At 43.5% G+C, this 23,253-nt stretch overlaps 1 protein-coding gene across 3 annotated transcripts; it reads right to left on the bottom strand.

Moving 5' to 3' along the window:
* Positions 1–4,775: 4,775 nt before the first annotated feature.
* LOC123492939 (VIP peptides-like) lies at positions 4,776–15,386 on the bottom strand. 3 transcript variants are annotated; one of them, XM_045226682.1, is made up of 7 exons: positions 15,262–15,386; positions 14,973–15,082; positions 14,428–14,526; positions 12,495–12,599; positions 5,716–5,847; positions 5,443–5,548; positions 4,776–5,130 (listed from the first exon to the last, which is right to left on the bottom strand). In XM_045226682.1, exons 1-7 carry the CDS (start codon positions 15,265–15,267, stop codon positions 5,122–5,124), a joined length of 567 nt encoding a protein of 188 aa, XP_045082617.1. In that variant the 5' UTR covers positions 15,268–15,386; the 3' UTR covers positions 4,776–5,121. The 3 variants fall into 3 exon arrangements, with proteins under 3 accessions (XP_045082617.1, XP_045082618.1, XP_045082619.1); XM_045226683.1 differs by having other exon boundaries at positions 14,973–15,026; XM_045226684.1 differs by lacking the exon at positions 12,495–12,599.
* Positions 15,387–23,253: the final 7,867 nt, after the last annotated feature.

Genomic DNA, 23,253 nt, shown 5'->3' with positions numbered 1-23,253 from the left:
AGGGTGAATCTCCTGAGGACCTACCATTTTTCTAGGAGCACCATCCTGTCCTGGGGGACCCACTGACCCAAAAATTTAAGGACCTGGGGGACCGCGGGGTCCAGGCAAAACAGGCGGCCCCTACCCCGCAAAAAAACAAACACGAGAAGACATCTTGTTTAATGTACACTTAATTGTGGCCCATTCAACAACTCATGTTCCCATGCATACAACTGTTCCCCAGTGTGTTGCTGTAATACATTTTGTCAACATCTCAGTCAACTGACTTGGTAAAAGAGATAGTGGACAGACTTCAAATGCAAATTGGGCTGTGGGCTACTTCTGTCAATGTTTGGTCAGAGGCATACATACATCTGTAACAGGTTCAGGGTTGTTTACACAAGTGGCGCAGTGGTCTAAGGCACTGCATCTCAGTGCTTGAGGCGTCACTACAGACCCCCTGGTTCGATTCCAGGCTGTATCACAACCGGCCGTGATTGGGAGTTCCATAGGGTGGCGCACAATTGGCCCAGCGTCGTCCGGGTTTGGCCGGTGTAGGCCGTCATTGTAAATAAGAATTTGTTCTTAACTGACTTGCCTAGTTAAATAAAGGTAAAATAAATAAATTAAATTTAAAAAAATGTGCAGTAGACCACTAGCTGAACCAGCAAGGATGATGAGGAAATATATGGCCTTTTGGTTATCAGCGGAGTGAAGAGAAGTGGACCCACCAGAAAAGTTTCCAAGTCAGGATACCCAGATGCCTCCATGTCCACAAAGGTCTGAAACAAAGAATGTGAAATTGCTAATGATACATCATAGAAGTTAAATGTGGGGACAAGCTACTAAAATAATGTAGCTAAAATAATTATGATTGGTCTCAACTGAAAATGTTGTTGTCAACAACCCTGTTGTTGTGGTTGCTTCAGCGTCTTTGCTAGTTGCAAAGTCATTGCAGAGGCATCTTTTAGACATACATTTGAAAATGACAATTAATTGATTGGGGTGAATGTGGACTCACCAGCTAGTCAGCTGTTGATGGCACTAGGGCTCTGGGGGGCCCGGGAGGTCTGCCGGGGCTTGGCTGGCCCACGGTACGTCTGCGGGGCCCTTGAGGTCCACTGGGCCTGACCACGGTCACCCTGTGGAGCCGACACACATGAGTAGATTTGAATGGAACACCTAACTCCCAGGCTGACTGTGAAAGGGTTCTACGTAGAAACATAAAGGGTAATCCTACAGGGTCAAGCTAGAATACAATTTTTCTAACAGCAGTGATTGGGATATGAAGTCCAATTCTAGGAGACTCCAGGCCAAACTGGGAGAGTTGACAATCCTATCATCACGGTTCTTTATTTCTTGTCCCTTATCTGTTATTGGCTGTCCAGAGACAAGCATCCCATTCAGGATATTACATAATAGGTAGATGCAGGACAAATAATAGAAGAAAATAGAGTAGGCTAAATTCTCTTTTCTCTTGATTCCGCCACAACATCCACTGTCAGGGCTGTGGCCTCAGCTGCCATTCCCTGGTAATAAATAAATCAAATCAAATCAACCAGCTTGCTTCTTTGGAGTTGGCTCAATTGTCTTGCCATTTCTAGGACAAAAATAGAGAACACAATAAATATGGTCATTCCATTCTGAATTGGATTGACAGAATAAGGCACAAGAGCCAATTATATAGCCAGTTTGTGAATAACATTTCAGCCTAAACATTTCAGAAGAGTATGTGCATATATTACGATTACATTTTCTGAAGTTTTTGTTTGTTTTGGGCTTCTGTAAGGGTTCTGTCGACTGGTCAGGTACACTGAGGTTTGGGAGCTGAAGTCTACGCCCTTCGTCGGTGATTGGTCAACAGTAGGGATTCTTCCATAAAGTCTTTGTTGTCATTCAACAAGAGACGACTCCTTTCTAACGCACATTTTGTTTTCATTGAGAAATACTGCACCAAACATCTTAGTTAGATGTACAATTGTGCGACTAAAATCTCCTTGGCAAAAACGTTAAAATTAATGACAGATTTGTTGAGTTTTCTAATTGTGACTATTTTGAGGAAGCGTATACTGGCTATGGCGTCTCAAAATGGACAAACAGTACTATTGCAGCTTTGTTCTTGTTTTTCAAGCAAAGTTATTTTAAGAGACTATGAGAGCACACTCGTTCAGTTCGCCTAGCCGACGTCAGCTAGCCGCCAGCCGAACTGAGGCATGATGACACCTTTAGCCACAACGTGAAGTCAAAGAACACCTTTCTTTCCATATGCAGTTTCTCTGCTTAATATTGTAGCGATCCTCACTATATGAGGCAGGTTACAATTCCTACAAAGTGGGTTAACCCTATTGGAGCTATGCGTAGGCTGTTTGCCTTTCACACCTGCTGCCGGATTCACTTCCCTACCCCATGGTTTGCTACATTAGTGTCAAAAGTGGGGGCTGAACGTGTGAGGGGGCTGAGTAGTCATAGCACGGGTATGTGCCTTCCCTTTCGGAGGGGGCATTGTAGCGATCCTCACTACCCTTACAGAAAAACCACCTGATTGGTTAACCCTATTGGTACGATGCATAGGGTGTTTGCCTTTCACGCCAGCAACCCGAATCTGCTTCCCTTCCACGTCGTTCACGTGTATACGCCTCTCCGATGATCAACACCCCAACCGTTACACAAAGAGGTCCGAACCTCTTGACAAGGTCGCTAGGTGTTGTGTTAAGGTCACTACATTAACCCCTCCTACGGGAGAGCGTGTCCCCACGCCCCTCTACACCAAGTCCCCCATGTGTACATGCCTCTCCGATGGCCTCACAGTCCCCATCCCACTTCTGACACCAATGTAGCGAACGGCAGGGCAGGGAAGCAAACCCGTGAAAGGCAATCATCACGCCAATACGGTTAACCCACTTGGTGGGAATTGTTATCGCTAAAATATTATGAATAGATCTAGGCCTATAAGTACTGTATGAAGTGATAATAATTACACTTCAGGGCTTAAACTAAAATACGATTGATGACACTTTATTTGAAGCCAACAACAGGTATATGTATGAAGTAATGCACTAATACAACTACTAACGTAGCCCAAGATGTAAACTTAAGGAGCTTACTCAAGGAAAATTCCACCCAAAAACGATCTTTTGGTCTGTTGTTGATATAGTCCCAAAATGTTTTGCATGTCAGCAATCAAGTTTTCAAGATACAGGTATATAACTTTCAAAATACAGAAATACATTCGGTATTATGCATTTTGCATCATATGCAAAATACATCATACCGGCTGTATTTCTGAAATTTTCAAAGCTATACATATTTTTTGGGTGGAGTTTTCCTTTAAGGTCCAAGGACCTTATATGTTCTTTTCAGAGGTAAACTGGGTCTGGCAGCCAAAACAGCCAATACTCCATCTAAACGTGAATCGATTCTCAACTGCGATACGGTTCGAGAAACATAAAGCCCTTTACTTTCATATCCAATTAGTTTTCCTTGTTGATTCAACGTCATCACATTCTGTGGAAACAACGCTGATTGAACTAGTTTTTGCCCAGTGGGGTGGCTCAGCCTCAGGCTTGTTTGATTCAGTTGGGCGCATTAAGTGATGCTATGTTTCTGTTAATTGTCATGATTTTTGAGTTTGGTACAACGTGTTGGAAGGTTATTTTTCCCACTGAAGGCCTAGGACCAATAGCCACGCTTTGCCACTGACCACTACAGTGACAAGAGTTTGTAACCCTTTAATAACACATCTAACCCTTTATTTCTAAGAGTGTAAACAGAAACTTGTGGCAAACAGATATTTAAATCTGGATGTCCAAATAATCCTTATCAATGCATTTAAATTGATGCAGTGTGCCTATCAAATGGACTACATATAGGCCAAGCCGGCTTGTTGTCTAACCTGGGTCCTTTTACTCCTCCATGTTGTGCCAACCACCACTTCCTGAGCACCACCACTCAGACCACCATCACAAAATGTCAAAGTGATATATATTCCAGGAATGTGACTCATCCAGCGGGATGCTGTGACATACTGATGCCATTTTGGTGACTTATCCCGCCAGCCTTGCCCTGGACCAGATTCTGAATATAATCATGTTGACACTTGTGTTCTGTTTGGTTTCCAGAATTCATATGAGAGCAAATGACAAAACCAGGGCCCTAGGGGGAGCTGATGCTAGATCAACACTCCTGCTCTGAGACCTGTTACCAGTGGCGAGCGGTGACAGAAATCCTCACGCTTGCAAGTCATATGAGAAACGAGTTCGATGCAGCCAGGGTATGATAACATTTAACAATGTTATTACCGGGCAATCACATGTGGTTGCAGTTTGGGGAAAAATCCAAAGGAAGCAGAAAAGGGTGAATATTGACAGTCTTACACTTAAATTTTATTGACACACAAAAACAATCCATATTATTATAATTTTTCTTTAAATAACAATAGACTATTCTGATGTTACCATAGAATAAATAATCAGCAGTGCCACCATCCTCACTCAAATGTTTTCAAACTACTCTCCTAACGTCTTTCTGTGCTCAAGTTGATTGGGTTGCTGAAATGTCTTATCACAACCATCTCCATTATTATCTCAATGTATTAGGAATTTCTATAGTTTCACACATTTTAAGACTGACAAATAAATACATAATACTGGATAAATAAATAAAAAGTAATACATAACACATTATTTACGTGGTCCTCTGTAGCTCAGCTGGTAGAGCACGGCGCTTGTAACGCCAGGGTAGTGGGTTCGATCCCCGGGACCACCCATACACAAAAATGTATGCATGCATGACTGTAAGTCGCTTTGGATAAAAGCGTCTGCAAAATGGCATATTATTATTATTTGGCATGTATATAATATAATATAATACTGGTGAATGCATTTAAACAACATTGCAAATCTCCAGTGTACTGGCAAAAAATTATGCTTTACTGTTATATAATTTAGGATGCTTTGAGTTTGCAATACTCCCATTGATTTATCCGTGTTTTGTGATTATCACTCAGCTACACAGCAATTTCAGGAAATGTACCACATGAGGCAAAAACAATTTTTACAGCGGAAATTACATAACATGACATAACATAATGGTCAAATATAATTTTGGCTGGCTTTGCCATTTGTTCACTTTAGAAGATATTCCTTAGAGGGTCTGTAAAAAAAAGAACAGAAATGTTGCATCGTAATATAAAAACATAATAGCATGATATGTGTATGATGTCAGCCTCTGTCTCCCTGTGTTAGAAAAATCACATAGAGAAAGTGGGGAGCATATCAACTGAGTATCATATTATTAATAATTAATTAATATTTAAAGTATATCAACTGAAGCTGATATCCAGTATCTTAAAATACCAAAAACTCACAATTGTTTTGTTAGAAATTAGCATAGAAATGTAGTACTGTACATCAGTTAAAAATGCATGAAAATAGCATGGTAATATCCAAGCAGGACCTACTGTACCAATGAAAGACTATTGAGGAGTTCATGAATTGAGATGTCATCATTGGTTTGCTGTGAGGAAGGCTCACTCCTAATGGATAATTCTGGAATAGTAGGGTCCTCCAAGCTAGAATGCAAGAAGTAAAACCACAAAGGAGAACAAAGTAGTTGTAATAGACATTGGACTATCAGGCTTTATACACTTTTTAAATGATATTGTCCAGTCTTTTATGTAAAAAGAAAAACTTTTAATTAAGAAAAACAGATTTTTTTAGGGCCTGTACAGGTTCCTACCTCCTCTTCCTTGACAGCGCTGAATTCAAGTATTTCTTGATGGCCATCTGTTTTCCGTAGCGGCTGTAGTTGTCTGTAAATACAGCGTCTGAGTGGCGTTTTACTGGCAACTGGTCCTCCATGAGGTCATTACTACAAATGAAAATATAATTAGTGAACAAAAAATTATCTATTACAATAAAATCTGATCAAAACAAGTTTTACTTGTTCACTGGTTTACACGTTCTACAATGATATACAAGGCCTTATGAATTGTTGAAACATACTTATACTATGGCATTGTTGAATACTCGTCTCTGATTGGCTTGAAGAGCATTATAGAGTGTGCATTATTTCTCAGTAATCCATGACAATAACCAACGGCTATGATGTAGTTTTAGCAAAAACACATCAGTCGTTCTTTTTACCTGGTTGCTAGACAAAAACATTAGTTACTAATTCTACTTGTTTCTAATTGGCTTGAAGGGCATTCTAGGGTATGCATTATTTCTTGGAGTGTGCACTAATAATTCAGATAGAACTGTTAACAGGCATTGGCCACAGATTATGGTCTGTGCTGTAGCTATAGCTGATAGAATGTTGCAAGTGGCAAAATCAACATTCTTACATGTTCTGCGTTTCAGCTGATCGTTCAAGCCGAATTAAAAACACTATTGGCATTGTTAAATTCCATTTTTATAAATAGTTAGCTAGCCAATATTAAGGAGGACAAATGGTTTGGTTAGTCACCAAGTATCTTTGTTCTGTTACGACTGCACTTTACTGTAGCTATATACAGTAGTAAACTTGCTAGCATCTTCAGTGGATGTTGAACACATTTCTACCGGCAATTGTGTGTGTGTGTTAAATTATAATCGCAGTATGGTCAGGATAATCAACTCGGGGCTCTATGTGTTCTCTGAAAATAATGCAACCATGCGGAAGGTTAGTGCCACTTCTGATCGGGGAGTACGGACCTGCACAGGGCATTGTTTCAGGGATCTCTGCCATATTCAGGGAGATTCCAATCCATAGGGACTCAAAATGTTCAGTTCGAGGGGAACTGCAACTTGGGCATTATCACAATGACAAACCGATGGTCACTACACAGAGATAATTATCCCCAAAGGCCCGTCTGATTGACTACTGGGAGATTTGAGGCAGCACTAGAAGGGATCATTTTTGGGAAAACCATGGCAGACATTCTTGTTGCTAAAAACACAAACAGGGAATATTTTACATTAATTCAACATTAAGATACTACCCATTGTAATGTTCTTTAATCCTAATCATGTTGCAGTAATTAGAGAAATGTGGCAATATAAGTGAGATATAACTTGTCTAAACATAGTCCCTCACGTACTACTAAGACCTCATGAACACAATTGACGAGTGTCAGAACGCTGAGTGTGGATGTGGTGCAGGGAATCAAGCGCAGGAACAAGGGTGTTCGTCAACAGACTTTAGTAATCCAAAAATAGTAACTCCAAACAGGTGAATAACCAACCCAACCGGGAGGCATGAACAAATTACGCACACACACAACAGTGCGTAAAACAAGAAAAGGCGCACGCAGTGCGGACTCTCGACACAAACAACACGAGAGAGAAAAAACCATCAACAGCAACAGCTGACATAACAATCACACATAACACCTGACCCAACACACGATAACTAAATAGGAAACAAAATCAAACACTAACAAGGGACAGGTGTACAAACAGACAAAACCAAACAAACATGAAAACATCGAACGGTGGCAGCTAGTACTCCGGGGACGACGACCGCCGAAGCCTGCCCGAACAAGGAGGAGGAGCAGCCTCGGCTGAAACCGTGACAGTACCCCCCCCCCCCTTGACGCGCGGCTCCAGCCGTGCGCCGATCCCGGCCTCGGGGACGACCAGGACGACGCGGAGCAGGGCTGACCCCTCCCACTCCATGAGATATTGGAGACCCCCCATCCGGCGTCTCGAATCAAGGATGGACCTCACAGTGTACGCCGGAGCCCCCTCGATGTCCAACGGGGGCGGAGGAGTCTCCTCTATCTCATAGTCCTGGAGTGGACCAGCTACCACCGGCCTGAGGAGAGACACATGGAACGAGGGGTTAATATTCCTGTAATCAATAGGCAGTTCTAACCTGTAACACACCTCGTTCAACCTCCTCAGGACTTTGAATGGCCCCACAAACCGCCGACCCAGCTTCCGGCAGGGCAGGCGGAGGGCAGGTTTCTGGTCGAGAGCCAGACTCGATCTCCAGGTGCGTATACAGGCCCCTCACTGCGGTGGAGATCGGCGCTCGTCTTATGCCGACGGATGGCCCGCTGCAGATGAACGTGGGCAGCGTTCCATGTCTCCTCCGAGCGCCGCACCCACTCATCCACCGCAGGGGCCTCGATCTGGCTCTCGTGCCAAGGTGCCAGAACCGGCTGGTACCCTAACACACACTGGAAAGGGGTTAGTTGGGTGGAGGAGTGGCGGAGAGAGTTCTGCGCCATCTCGGCCCACGGAACGTATCTCGCCCACTCCTCCGGCCGGCCCTGGCAATAAGACCTCAGAAACCTACCCACATCCTGGTTGACACGTTCAACCTGCCCATTACTCTCCGGGTGGTAACCCGAGGTAAGGCTCACCGAAACCCCCAACCGTTCCATAAAGGCTCTCCACACTCTGGAGGTGAACTGGGGGCCTCGATCAGACACTATATCCTCGGGTACCCCGTAATGCCGGAAGACATGGGTAAACAGAGCCTCAGCGGTCTGTAGGGCAGTAGGGAGACCCGGCATGGGAAGGAGACGACAGGCCTTCGAGAACCGATCCACAACGACCAGGATGGTAGTATTCCCCTGTGAGGGGGGAAGGTCTGTAACAAAGTCCACCGAGAGGTGGGACCAGGGTCGTTGTGGAACGGGCAGGGGTTGTAGCTTACCCCTGGGCAAATGTCTGGGCGCCTTACATTGTGCACACACCGAACAGGAGGAGACATAAACCCTCACATCCCTGGCTAACGTTGGCCACCAGTACTTAGTGCTAAGGCAGTGAACTGTCCGGCCGATACCTGGATGTCCAGAGGAGGGGATGTATGAGCCCAATAAATGAGGCGATCGCGTACCTCGAGCGGAACGTACGTCCGACCCACTGGACACTGTGGAGGACTTGGGTCGGTGCGTAACGCCCGCTCGATCTCTGCATCGACCTCCCATACCACCGGTGCCACCAGACAAGACTTTGGTAGTATGGGAGTGGGCTCAACGGACCTCTCCTCCATGTCATACCGCCGAGACAGGGCATCTGCCTTCCCGTTCTGGGACCCAGGGATGTAAGTGATTTTAAACACAAACCGGGCTAGAAACATAGTCCAGCGGGCCTGGCGAGGATTCAGTCTCCTAGCTGCCCGGATGTACTCCAGGTTACGGTGGTCCGTCAAAATGAGGAAAGGGTGTTGAGCCCCCTCAAGCCAATGCCTCCACACCTTTAGGGCCTGTACCACGGCTAACAGCTCCCTGTCCCCTACGTCATAATTCCGCTCCGCCGGACTGAGCTTCTTAGAATAAAAAGCACAGGGGCGGAGCTTAGGTGGTGTGCCAGACCGTTGTGAGAGGACGGCCCCAATACCAGCCTCGGACGCGTCTACCTCTACCTGGAATGGTAAAGCGGGATCCGGATGCGCCAACACCGGCGCCGAGGTAAACAGGTCCTTCAGTCTCCCAAAAGCCCTGTCCGCCTCAGCTGACCACCGCAAGCGCACCGGACCCCCTTCAACAGAGACGTTATGGGAGCTGCCACCTGTCCAAAACCCCGGATAAACCTCCGGTAATAATTCGCAAAACCCAAGAACTGTTGCACCTCTTTCACAGTGGTTGGGGTTTGCCAATTACGCACAGCTGACACCCGGTCAACCTCCATCTTCACCCCTGACGCAGACAACTGATAACCCAAAAAGGAGACCGACTTCTGAAAGAACAGACATTTCTCTGCCTTGACATATAGGTCATGCTCCAACAGTCTCCTCAACACTCGGCGCACCAGGGCTACATGCTCAGCTCGGGTAGAACTGTACACCAGAATATCGTCTATGTACACGACTACTCCCTGCCCCTGCATGTCCCGGAAAATCTCATCTACAAAGGATTGGAAGACTGAGGGAGCATTCATTAACCCATAAGGCATGACGAGGTACTCGTAATGACCGGAGGTCGTGCTAAATGCTGTCTTCCATTCATCGCCCTCTCTAATGCGCACCAAGTTATATGCGCTCCTGAGATCCAATTTTGTGAAGAACTGAGCACCGTGTAATGACTCCGTCATAGTCGCAATCAGAGGAAGTGGATAACTGTACTTCACCGTAATCTGATTGAGACCGCGGTAATCAATACACGGGCGCAAACCTCCATCTTTTTTCTTCACAAAAAAGAAGCTCGAGGAAGCGGGTGAAGTGGAGGCCCGTATGTATCCCTGTCTCAGAGACTCGGCGATGTAAGTTTCCATCGCCTTCCTCTCCTCTTGAGACAAGGGATACACATGGCTCCGCGGGAGTGCTGCTCCTAACTGGAGATCTATCGCACAATCCCCCTGTCTATGAGGCGGCAGCTGCGCCGCCCTTGTCTTACTAAACACCAGTGTCAAATCCTCATACTCGGGGGGAATATGCAGTGCGGGCATTTGATTTGGACTCTCCACCGACGGGTCGCCCCTATGGAAACACCCAGACATAGCCCCTCACACTGAACAGACCACCCTTTAAGAGCTTTCTCTCGAAATAGTAGGATCATGGGTAATCAACCAGGGAAGTCCCAGCACCACCGGATACGCAGGAGAGTCAATCAGATAGAGCTGAATTGTCTCCTCATGACCCCCCTGCGTCTTCATCCTAAGGGGCGCTGTGACCTCCCTAATTAACCCAGATCCTAACGGACGGCTATCTAGGGCATGTACAGGGAAAGGCTTATCAACGGGAAGGAGAGGAATCCCTAACTCTACACAGAACTGGCGATCTACAAAATTCCCAGCTGCGCCTGAATCTACTAGCGCCTTATGCTGGGAACGAGGTGCAACCTGTGGAAAACAAACAGGCAAGGTTATGTGAACGACAGAAAGCTCTGGGTAAGTAGGGCGCCTACTCACCTGGGAGGACTCCCCAATGCGTGGCCTGCCTTCACCTCCACCGGGGACCTTCCCCAACACCTAGCCGCGGTGTGCCCTCCACGGCCACAGTTGGTGCAGGGAACGGCCCCCCTCGGGTTCCTACTCCTCCGTTCTCTAGCGCCAGCACCTCCGAGCTCCATAGGGCTCGGCTCGGAGGTGCCGGAAGGTGGAATGGGCAACCCCCACCCGGGACGTCCACGGGTGGCGAGCAGGGTGTCCAGCCGAATGGCCATGTCGACCAGTTGGTCAAACGACAACGTGGTATCCCTGCATGCCAACTCTCTCTGGACGTCCTCCCGGAGGCTGCAGCGGAAGTGGTCTATGAGGGCCCGCTCATTCCACCCTGCATCTGCCGCTAGAGTCCGGAACTCCAAAGCAAAATCCTGTGCGCTCCTCATCCCCTGTCGGAGGTAGAACAGACGCTCCCCCGCCGCCTTCCCTTCTGGTGGATGGTCAAACACGGCACGGAAGCGGCGGGAGAACTCCGCATAGGTAATAGTAGCGGCGTCTATTCTCCTCCATTCGGCGTTGGCCCACTCCAACGCCTTGCCGGTGAGACAGGAGATGAGGGCGGAGACGCTCTCGTGTCCCGAGGGCGCCGGGTGTACGGTGGCGAGGTAGAGCTCCACTTGCAGCAGGAACCCTTGACACCCGGCAGCGGAGCCGTCGTACGCCCTCGGGAGCGAGAGCCGAATCCCGCTGGGTTCCGGAAGGGAGACAGGAGGACTGACCGATGGGGATGGTCCGGTAGGTGGGGGCGTGGGTACCCCGCTGCTTTCCCATCGGTGGAGAGTGTTCATCACCCGATCCAGGGCGTGACCAATCTGGTTGATCCTGTCCTCCTGCCCACGAAGACGGTCCTCCATGATGTCCGTTGGCGCGGTTGCTCCTGCTGATTCCATGGGTGATGTGTGATTCTGTCAGAACGCTGAGTGTGGATGTGGTGCAGGGAATCAAGCGCAGGAACAAGGGTGTTCGTCAACAGACTTTAGTCATCCAAAAATAGTAACTCCAAACAGGTGAATAACCAACCCAACCGGGAGGCATGAACAAATTACGCACACACACAACAGTGCGTAAAACAAGAAAAGGCGCACGCAGTGCGGACTCTCGACACAAACAACACGAGAGAGAAAAAACCATCAACAGCAACAGCTGACATAACAATCACACATAACACCTGACCCAACACACGATAACTAAATAGGAAACAAAATCAAACACTAACAAGGGACAGGTGTACAAACAGACAAAACCAAACAAACATGAAAACATCGAACGGTGGCAGCTAGTACTCCGGGGACGACGACCGCCGAAGCCTGCCCGAACAAGGAGGAGGAGCAGCCTCGGCCGAAACCGTGACAACGAGTCAGTCAAGCCAAATCGTAGTGGTATTACATCGGTAAAATGAATTCATCGTCAGGATGAACTGGCAGGAATGCAAATGCGACATTGTTGTGATAAACGTCTGTGAACTTCTCAGCTTTAAAACTTTCATTCAAACCATGGGTGTTTATTTCGGTCAACCTACCTTAGAGCTATTTGATATTTAACATACTGATTGACTACATGGTGAATGTTAGAAATAGAGGTATAGACCAAGATAAATTAGAGTCCCTCAGACCACATTTTATGGTTACTATATGAAAGTTGTACCTGACTCGCTTTGCAATCAAGGATTCAAGGTAGTCCTTGGCCGAAAGCTTTCCTAAAAGTTTGCTGTAGCCACTTGTGAAGAGACCATCTGCGTGTCTTGTTGGTCTAAAAAAAAGATTCATAATATGCTTTCACTAGATTCAGGACAAAATATGTTAAGTGCAATAGTCACATTAATTAACTTTTGGTTGTTGCAGACAGTATGTCACAGTCACAAAGTGTTAATTGCTGGTGACAGGCACTTCAGAACGTTTGACATCTAATGCTAAGAACTTTAGCCTCATCAGGCGGTATCCACTATTTAGTATGCAAAAGTTAAACTGTGGGAACCTGAGTAGGTTGGTGGATCCTGATGTGAGGTCAATGTTGCCTTATTAAACTCTGAAGCTATCTGTAGACCAGTGGTTCCCGACCAGGGGTACTTAGCCTATCCACAGTGGGTACTTGAGAAGACTCATGAGACCATAAGCCTACTGGTAAAATGCACATTAAATAAATTCAGTTGGTAGTAGAGTAACCGAAAAAAGTTGAGAACCACTCCTGTACCTCATCTGTAAAGAGTATTAACTATACTGAACAAAAATATAAATGCAACATGTAAAGTGTTGGTCCCATGTTTCATGAGCTGAAATAAAAGATCCCAGAAATGTTCCATATGCACAAAAAGCTTATTTCACTCAAATTTTGTACACAAATTTGTTTACATCCCTGTTAGTGAGCATTCCTCCTTTGCCAAGATAATCCATCCACCTGACAGGTGTGGCATATCAATAAGCTGATTAAACAGCATGATCATTACACAGGTGCACCTTGTGCTGGGGACAATAAAAGGCCACTTTAAAATGTGCAGTTCTGTCACACAACGCATGGCCGCAGATGTCTCAAGTTTTGAGGGAGCGTGCAATTGGCATGCTGACTGCAGGAATGTACACCAGAGCTATTGCCAGAGAATGTAACGTTCATTTCTCTACCATAAGCCACCTCCAACAACGTTTTAGAGAATTTGGCAGTACGTCCAACTGGCCTCGCAACCGCAGACCATGTTTATGGCGTCGTGTGGGCGAGCGGTTTGCTGATGTCAACGCAATTTGAATGCACAGAGATACCATGACGAGATCTTGAGGCCCATTGTCATGCTATTCATCCGCCGCAATCATCCCCTGTTTCAGCATGTCGCAAGGATCTCTACACAATTCCTCGAAGCTGAAAATGTCCCAGTTCTTCCATGGCCTGCATACTCACCAGACATGTCACCCATTGAGCATGTTTGGGATACTCTGGATCGACGTGTACGATAGCGTGTTCTAGTTCCCACCAATATCCAGCAACTTCGCACAGCCATTGAAGAGGAATGGGACAACATTTCACAGGCCACAATCGATAGCCTGATCAACTCTATGCGAAGGCAAATGGTGGTCACAGCAGATACTGACTGGTTTTCTGATCCACTCCCCTACTGGTTTTTACGGTATCTGTGACCAACAGATGCATATCTTTATTCCCAGTCATGTGAAATCCATAGATTAGGGCGTAATTTATTTATTTCAATTGACTGATTTCCTTATATGAACTGTAACTCAGGAACATCTTTGAAATCATTGCATGTTGCATTTATTTTGTGTTCAGTATATATTAAAATTATCCTACACATCTCCTGTACATATTCTATCATAATGTATAATACTGCAATGATATCTGCTGTAGATGATAGCCAATTATCAATTATCATTGGCTAACAACACTACACATTTGATTTTTATTTGTAATACAGATTTGGCCCATCAGAAAAGACAGCGGAACAGATACCTATATAACAGACGTGCATTAATATCCATAGGAGGAACCAATTTCATTAGATTCTGTGCTGAGAAACATAAGTGAGGGACTGATTTCATCACAAACCATTTTGTAATTAAGTGAATGTGACCATTACCTTGCAATTATATCATAGAGAAGTTTAAGGGTTTCCATGTCATTTATTGACAGGCTCTGCTCCCAGTCACCCTTTCCATCTGTCTCAACAGTCCCTGACCTAGAATGGAAGCAATAAGTGAGTCCATCGTCACATCAAATTCAATATACATAATTGACCAATTACATTATTTATTATTTCATTTCTCAATCGCTACATTGTCGAATTCACCAAATGTTTTATGTGATAATGTTTTTCTTTTGAGTTTCTTCTTAAAAGTTCCTTTTAAGAAATTCAGGATGGCAGAGATTAATCTAAACATACAGTATGTTTAATACACACCAACACTTTCCAATCAGAATCATTTAGCTAGACCAGAATAATTTACACATTGTTTTAGTAGTGACAGTCATATGGGCTATATGGTTATCATAAACAAGATAATGAAAATCTGTCTGTATTTTTCAGCGACTGTAACAAGACGCTTTTCAAGTCAGCTTTTCATTAATTTATCATTATGAATATATCAGAACAGAAGTCAGAACAAAATCATAAAATATCGTTACCTGACTGAGTATGCGGCGACAGCAGGCAGACTCATGGTCCTGGTACACAGCATACTGCATAGTGCCATCAAAAAAAGTCGATGAAAGCAGTTTGTCTGTGCCATAACGCTCTGCACATGCAGAGACAGAATAACAGCATAATTTTTTTCTCCTTCTTGATCACCATTGAGACAATTACTTTTCATCATTGCTGTTAAGCTTAACATTTTAACTAAATTAAATTAAAATATGCTGTCTTGTGTTTCCTTAAGTAAATCAGGTTGTATATAGCACAATGCAATAGACTCACCTGCATCAACAATCACAGTGGGTAGGCTGGGTTGCTGTCCACGGTGCTGAAAGCAAAGTTTCTGTATTATTCAAGCTGTGGTTTGGATCTGGTCAAATGAACCACCACCTTTCACTGACTCTGTATCAATTATTTCCTCGCTTTCAAAGTATGGAACGCAATCACAATAGTGACGATACGTCATCATAACAATTCCAAAATGCGCTCGTCACAGGCTTATTAAGAACGGACAGTCCGGACTTCGTAGTTGGCCCTGACATCACTAGCCAAATAGGTCAGATTACTACAGAAGGCAGGGCTAAATGTGATATGATGATGGCCCTTCTGATATTAGTATTGTCAAAATTAATTCTGTATAATTGTCTTTACAATTTTCCATAATGGAGCCCACTGGGCACACACTGATTGTATCAACATTCTTTCCACGTAATTTTAATGAAATGACGTTGAACCAACGTGGAATAGACGTTGAATTGACGTCTGTGCCCAGTGGGAGGCTTATTGTTGCACTGAGTGTACAAAACATTAGGAACACCTTCCTAATATTGCGTTGCCCCTTTTTCTCTCATAACAGTCTCAATTCGTCAGGGCATGGACTCTACAAGGTGTCGAAAGCGTTCCACAGGGATGCTGGCCCATGTTGACTCCAATGCTTCCCACAGTTGTGTCAAGTTGGCTGGATGTCCTTTGGGGACATTCTTGATAAACACGGGAAACTGTTGAGCATGAAAAACTCAGCAGCGTTGCAATTCTTGACACACTCAAACCAGTGCACCTGGCACCTACAACCATACCCTGTTCAAAGGCACTTAAATATTTTGTCTTGCCCATTCACCATCTGAATGGCACACATACACAATCCATGACTCAGATGTCACAAGGCTTAAAAATCCTTCATTAACCTGTCTCCTCCCCTTTATCTACACTGATTGAAGTGGATTTAACAAGTTACATCAATAAGGGATCATAGTCATGGAAAGAGCAGGTGTTCTTAATGTTTTGTACACTCAGTGTATGTTCAAAATACAGCCTGTTTTTGGCCTTAGTCAGTACAGCTAATTAAATATTATTTACTTGCATTCCCATCAATGCTTTAGTACCACAATTGACATTTAAGTGGATCATAACACAGTAATTATTTATGCTACAGAAAGACAGAATCCCAGAGCACACAAGTCATCAGGGCCAATCAAATTACAGGACGCAAGACAGCAAATCCAATTCTATTTCACATTGCCCTTTTGTGGACAGAGTTCCCAGATGTACAAATGACTGTTTTGGTGCACATCTCCAGTTGCTGCATCTCTGGTTTAGGTGAACAATTGTTAAGATTAGACTGGTGGTCAGACTTTCTTACCTTTTAAAAATTAGCAAATGATTGACAGCCAGGAGAGAAGTGACAGGCTTTGGTTTACATGACAGTTTATCTCAGGCTCATGCTGCCCAACTGTTCCAAAGGGAATTATCAAAAAGTAACATTTATTTTCAAATAATTTCCGTTACAAAAACAAATCACACTAAGTATGTGAGGGCTGTGTCATCCAGGCCTGGGTTCAAACACTATATACGCAAAATCATTTTAAATACTTGAGCTTGCCTAGTGCAGCAATGAATACCTTATCATACCTTGTCCATAGAATGCTTACAGGGTACGGAATTTAATATTTCATTTTGTCATTTGGGTGAATGATCCCTTTAAATACATTTGTATTCATATAATGAGCACTCCAGGACCTTGCCTATGAACAGCCAATGGTTTGAAGATCACCCATCACATCCTATACACAGAATGTTTTGGATGGCAGGGCCAAGCTAAATTTGTCACAGTGTGAGGGCAGGAGTTGATTCATAGTGACATCAGGAGTTGATTCATAGGGACATGGCAGTATAAGCAGAATCACCCTGCAAAATGCCATCTGTTATGTGCCCACCAGGAGATGGAGAAGGTTAAAAGCCACAGAATGCCACCCCTCATAACCTGCCAACACATAGATTTTCTGTCAGAATGGCTGTAACCCCGGGCAACCATACTGCTCATTGACTGGACATTCCAAATTACCATGGCAATTATTCATCACAATAGTAAACCGTGGCAATTTTGCATCACAATAGTAATTCTATTTATATTGTGTAGGGCAGGCTAGTAAGTTTAGCGATCATTTTCTAAGTTAAGCAATTCAAGACAGTTCAGGAGTCAAAGATGGGATCATGTGGGATCATGGGATCATTAATCCACCGTGATTTTACTGGCCCGGTCGCAGAGACTTTTATGGTCACACAAAGTGCCACCTGTAAATTCAAAATGAGTAGCCTAATTATTTTATTCAATTAAAGGGCAATTCCACTCTCACATATTTTCAAGCTTTTATTTAGACAGATTCTAAATTACAAGGGGATACTGCGGTAAAGAGGAGAGAAATTTGGAAACTAAACTGTAATTAAAGTATAGTAAACTTTTGATTTGTTCATCAAGCAACTATTGGCCGTGGGGAGGTGGTTGTGGCATATTTTTATGCTGTGCCGTCATGGCGCACATTGCCTCTCTAAACAAGCTCTGGCTCAGCCGTAATTATTCTCCTGAGACAAATCTCCACATTTCCTGGAACTGATGGTGAGGGTGCACCCAGGCCAGGGCAATGCAGACAGGAGAGAAGACACAAAGAAGGAAATGACAGTCGAATTACTCCCTTCCCTTTATGTCCCTGCTTCTGCCCTGTATCTTCTTTGCACTGTTCTCACAGTCCATCATTGTCAACCCACAGGGTTTCTTAGTGCAATTCAAATAGTACCTTCAACTCTCAGGATCGATTATTTGATAATGTGCACTTCCATTTTATTAGGCATTAATATTATCCCCAAAACAAAGTATTTCTTGGCAGATAAGATACATTGTGCATTCCATGGTATTTTGAGCGTTATGTAGCCAACATTCTGCCCTGTCTGGTAATTCCTTCTGAAGAGGTAATCTCACAACTCCAGTGGATTCAAACTTTACCACGCTGCTCTAAGATTTGTAACCAACACAAGATATCTTACACATCATTGTACCTTATATCATCAGTTAGCAGAATGGCCACCCTTAAAAGAATTACAGATGTTTTTGCCACTGGAAATTTTTGCAAATTAATTAAAAGTAAGTATTCAACCCCTTTGTTATGGTAAGCCTAACTAATTTCAGGAGTAAAAATGTGCTTAACAAGTCATATAATAAGTTGCATGGACTCACTCTGTGTGGAATAATAGTGTTTAACATGATTTTTGAATGACTACCTCATCTCTGTACCCCACACAGACAATTCATTATCTGTAAGGTCCCTCAGTCGAGCAGTGAATTTCAAACACAGATTCAACCACAAAGACCTGGGAGGTTTTCCAATGCCTCGCAAAATTGCACCTATTGGTAGGTGGGCAGAAAAAAAAGCAGACATTGAATATTCCTTTGAGCATAGTGAAGTTATTAATTACACTTTGGATGGTGTATCAATAAATCCAGTCACTACAAAGATACAGGCGTCCTTCCTAACTCAGTTGCTAGAGAGGAAGAAAACCACTCAGGGATTTCACCATGAGGCCAATAGTGACTTTAAAACAGTTATAGAGTTTAATGGTTTTGAAGTTGTTGGCGGCGGTCACAGAGCGACTGATAAATATGTTTCAATGTTTTGGATATTTTCTGTGTATAAAGTGATGCGGTAGGGAAAAAACGCATCTAACAACGCACTTAGATGTTCTACGAGTTGTCTGAGGCAGTCGGTAAATAACGAGAGTTTTCAAGTGCAACTTTAGTAATGATAGTTTTGGGACACGGCTTGGATATTTAACGATGCTTAACATTAAAATAGTTCTGAGCCTTGCCAGTGTGCGCGTGCTAGGTTCCATTAAGGTTTTGTGTGCTTGCTATGATCCGTATAACGCTAGCCTCGCGCACCAGCTTTGATCATGGCTGTACTACTCTTTTTCTGATAATCTTCTGTTTACCTGTAGATAACAACCCTCAACAATTTTTTTTTTTTCATTAATTAATTTCAAGTGGTGGCTGCATGCATGCTATGCTGGGTCGATTTGTAATTCAAGCCTATTTCGTAAAATTGCTACAGTATATTAATCGTAGTCCAGATCTCCCCATTTATTGATGACATTTCTTCCTCCATCAAATCCCCTCATTTAGGCCTATACCCTAACACCCTTATATATTATAGAGAACAACATCATCTTTGATGTCTGAATGTAGCCTACTTGTTTATTGATTTGTTCGATTTATTTTAAGCAATTTGGCATCACAGCATCTTTTAGTAATTTTAAGATTTGCATGATTATTTAAAAACGTGTAGATGAGTGAAATGTGCAACTAGTGGATGTCAACTGTGGTCTCTCGCTTGAGAATCCATACAGAGGACCTAAAAACTGAATTGAAAGGGATCCTCACAGAAGCTAAGGAGAATGGCTACATTTCAGACAATGAGTTCAAATTTATTTTCAATGGCAGTCCGCGTATGGCTTCTTTTTACCTTCTTCCAAAAGTACACAAAAATCTTGAAAATCCCCCAGGCAGGCCAGTCATTAGTGGTAATGAAAGTCTGACAGAACCCATCTCTAAGTACATTGATTACTGAGCCTTTTCTGACGTCACTCCCAGCCTATCTTCAAGATACCACAGATGTGTTGAACAAAATTAAGGAATTGAATAATATAGGTAGAGCTTACTTTTTAGTCACCATGGATGTGGAGTCTCTATACACCACCATTGAACATGAACAAGGTTTGGCAGCTATGCACCATTTCTTGAGTCCCCGACCTGAAACTGAGATGCCTCCTACAGAATTCATTTGTCTCACTGACTGAATGGACTCTTAATCATAACATCTTTATCTTTCAGGACCGTATTTTTAAACAGGTCAAAGGATGTGCCATGGGAGCTTGCTACAGCCCTTCCTATGCTGGTTTGTACTTGGGTAAATGGGAAAATGACTTCATTTTGGATCCTTCTAATAACCATTTCTTTGACCGGATTATATGGTGGGGACGCTATATTGATGATGTTTGCCTGTTTTGGTCTGGCTCAGAAGATGAACTTATTTCCTTTCACCAATACCTTAACAGCATTAATCCTAACATCAAACTAACTATGGAGTACAGCAAGGATAACATTCATTTTTTGGACCTCGACATTAGTAAAAATGACAAAGGTTGTTTGCACACATCAATCTTTAGGAAGCCCACAGATGGGAATACCATTCTGAGGGCAGACAGCTTTCACCCCAAAAGGCTAAAAGAGAATATTCCATATGGCCAATTCCAAAGAGTCCGCAGAATTTGTGATCAGGAAACAGACTACAGTGTCAAATCTGCTGAATTGGAGAATCGCTTCTTGAATCGGGGTTACAGCGTTCAGGTCCTGAAAGATGCAGGTATAAGGGCTGGATTACTTGACAGAGAGAACTTGTTGTGAAGGGGAGTGCCACGTGATACATCAGAGAGAGTGTATTTTGTTACAAAATACAGCACTGAAGCAGAGAACATTAAAATAATCATAAAAAATAATTGGGGAATCATCCAAAGTGATACGCTACTATGACAAGTCTTTCCTGAGCCACCAGTCATTAGCTTTAAGAGATGTCCTGCCCTAAATAACAAATTAGTCCACAGATATCTTCCGGGTGAGTCTCAAAAAACTTGGCTTGACCACAAACCCAAGGGCTCTTTTAAATGTAACCAGTGCAACCATTGCAGAAATATTGCACAGAAAAAGTATTTTGTTGACACAGCTTCCAAAATGGAGTATTACGTCAAGCATTTCATTAACTGCAAAACCACTCATGTCATCTATAGATTGGAATGTCCGCAGTGCAAGGTGTTCTACATTGGACGGACAAAGAGACGCCTTCAAGACCGCTTAGCGGAACACAAGTACACCATACGGGTAGGCAATGAACACTACCCCATGGCAAGGCACTACAAGTCCTTACACCATGGTAACCCTGCCTCCCTACAAGCTATGGGTATTGATCATATTCCGGCCTCTATTAGAAAAGGGGACTGTCTGAAACAATTAAACCAAAGGGAACGTTTTTGGATTTACCAACTACAGGCCACTAAATACCCTGGTTTAAATGAAGATATGGATTTCTCACCCTTCCTGTAGGGTTGTGATAGGTCCATTTGCTGTCATCTAGTGGACATTGTGCTCATTTGCCCTCAGCTATGTTTAGACTGTTGTTGTTCATGTTTTGCTGGTTTCTAGTGTACTATGGAATATATTGCTTTCTTATTTTTGACACTTTTCCTAGTCATATTTAAGGTTAGAACTACCTTTCTAAGTGTTCTGATACTTCTAACTTGGAGTTGTATTTGTATGATAACATAGTTACAGTATTTCACTTGTTAATGTGTATAGTATTGCTTACTAGGTGTGTCCAATCAACTTTGTAACCACTCCCTCTTCAAATTAGGGCTAATTGGAAAAGCTGTTAAAAAGAGGACATTGTATTATTTCTTTGTACTCCCTGACGAAGGCCATGCAGCCGAAACGCGTCGGATAAAAAAAAAAATCTTGTTTCTATTGAACATGCCATACTAATAAAGGCATTTTAATTAATTATATGAAGAGTGCCTTGGTCCTCCTTTCTTTTTGATGACCAATTCACCCCCTTGACCAAAGAGTACCTTCTGTCTACCAACATTTACTACTGTGTACCTTAGTAGCGCTTCCCTTCCTCCTCTTTCTACCAGTTTGAGAACCTATTGAGTTCTCCAAAGTGTTAAGCATTGTTATGAGACACAATGTGGATGGATGATTCAGTGATTTAATTTCACATGACTTTTACTTACATTGCCAACTCATCTCTACGGATGTCTCATCTTCTACACAGCGCAGTAGAGTTGGCTACTTGGTTTATGATTTGCTGAATTGACACCATGGTTCCATTAAGGATTCCTTCTCTTGTAAGGCACCGGCGTGGTGGTGAGTGACTCCCTGCTCTGAGTCTCATTAACCTCCCCTTTTTTTCCTGCTGTGTGCTCTTTTAAATTCCTCCCCAGAAAATTCTAAATCTTATGAATATGCTGCCACTAATCCCGTCTCTCCATCTGTCTCTCTCTCCCTCTCATTCTATATGCTTTAATGGCATGAATGACAAGGTCAATGTTGCCAAGATATAAATTATGAACAGCGAAAACAACAATAAGTATAGTAGATATAGGCCTAATATAAAATAATATTTGTTATATATACACTACCGGTCAAAAGTTTTAGAACACCTACTCATTCAAGGGTATTTCTTGATTCTTTACTATTTTCTACATTGTAGAATAATAGTGAAGACATCAAAACTATGAAATAACACATATGGAATCATGTAGTAACCAAAAAAGTGTTAAACAAATCAAAATATATTTGAGATGAGATTCTTCAAAGTAGCCACCCTTTGTCTTGATGACAGCTTTGCACACTCTTGGCATTCTCTCAACCAGCTTCACCTGGAATGCTTTTCCAACAGTCTTGAAGGAGTTGCCACATATGCTGAGCACTTGTTGGCTGCTTTTCCTTCACTCTGCGGTCCAACTCATCCCAAACCATTTCAATTTGGTTGAGGTCAGGGGACTGTGGAGGACAGGTCATCTGATGCAGCACTCCATCACTCTCCTTCTTGGTAAAATAGCCCTTACACAGCCTGGAGGTGTGTTGGGTCATTGTCCTGTTGAAAAACAAATGATAGTCCAACTAAGCCCAAACCAGATGGGATGGCGCTTCGCTGCAGAATGCTGTGGTAGCCATGCCGGTTAAGTGTGCCTTGAATTCTAAATAAATCACAGACAGTGTCACTAGCAAAGCACCCCCACACCACAACACCTCCTCCTCCATGTTTTGCGGTGGGAAATACACATGCGGAGATCATCCGTTTACCCAGACCGTGTCTCACAAAGACATGGCGGTTGGAACCAAAAACCAGACCAAAGTGTCCTTTAGTAGTGGTTTCTTTGCAGCAATTGGAC

This window comes from Coregonus clupeaformis, chromosome 17 (assembly GCF_020615455.1).
Source record: "Coregonus clupeaformis isolate EN_2021a chromosome 17, ASM2061545v1, whole genome shotgun sequence".
NCBI lineage: Eukaryota > Metazoa > Chordata > Actinopteri > Salmoniformes > Salmonidae > Coregonus > Coregonus clupeaformis.
This window is presented reverse-complemented; position numbering and strand designations above follow the sequence as displayed.

Excerpts from the sequence above, each read along its gene's own strand:
- LOC123492939 (XM_045226682.1), bottom strand. Across the intron at positions 5,848-12,494 it reads TTGATTGCAAAGCGAGTCAG|TAATGACCTCATGGAGGACC; the intron begins GTACAACTTTCA and ends TTTCATTTGTAG. Across the intron at positions 5,549-5,715 it reads GCGCTGTCAAGGAAGAGGAG|CTTGGAGGACCCTACTATTC; the intron begins GTAGGAACCTGT and ends CTTGCATTCTAG.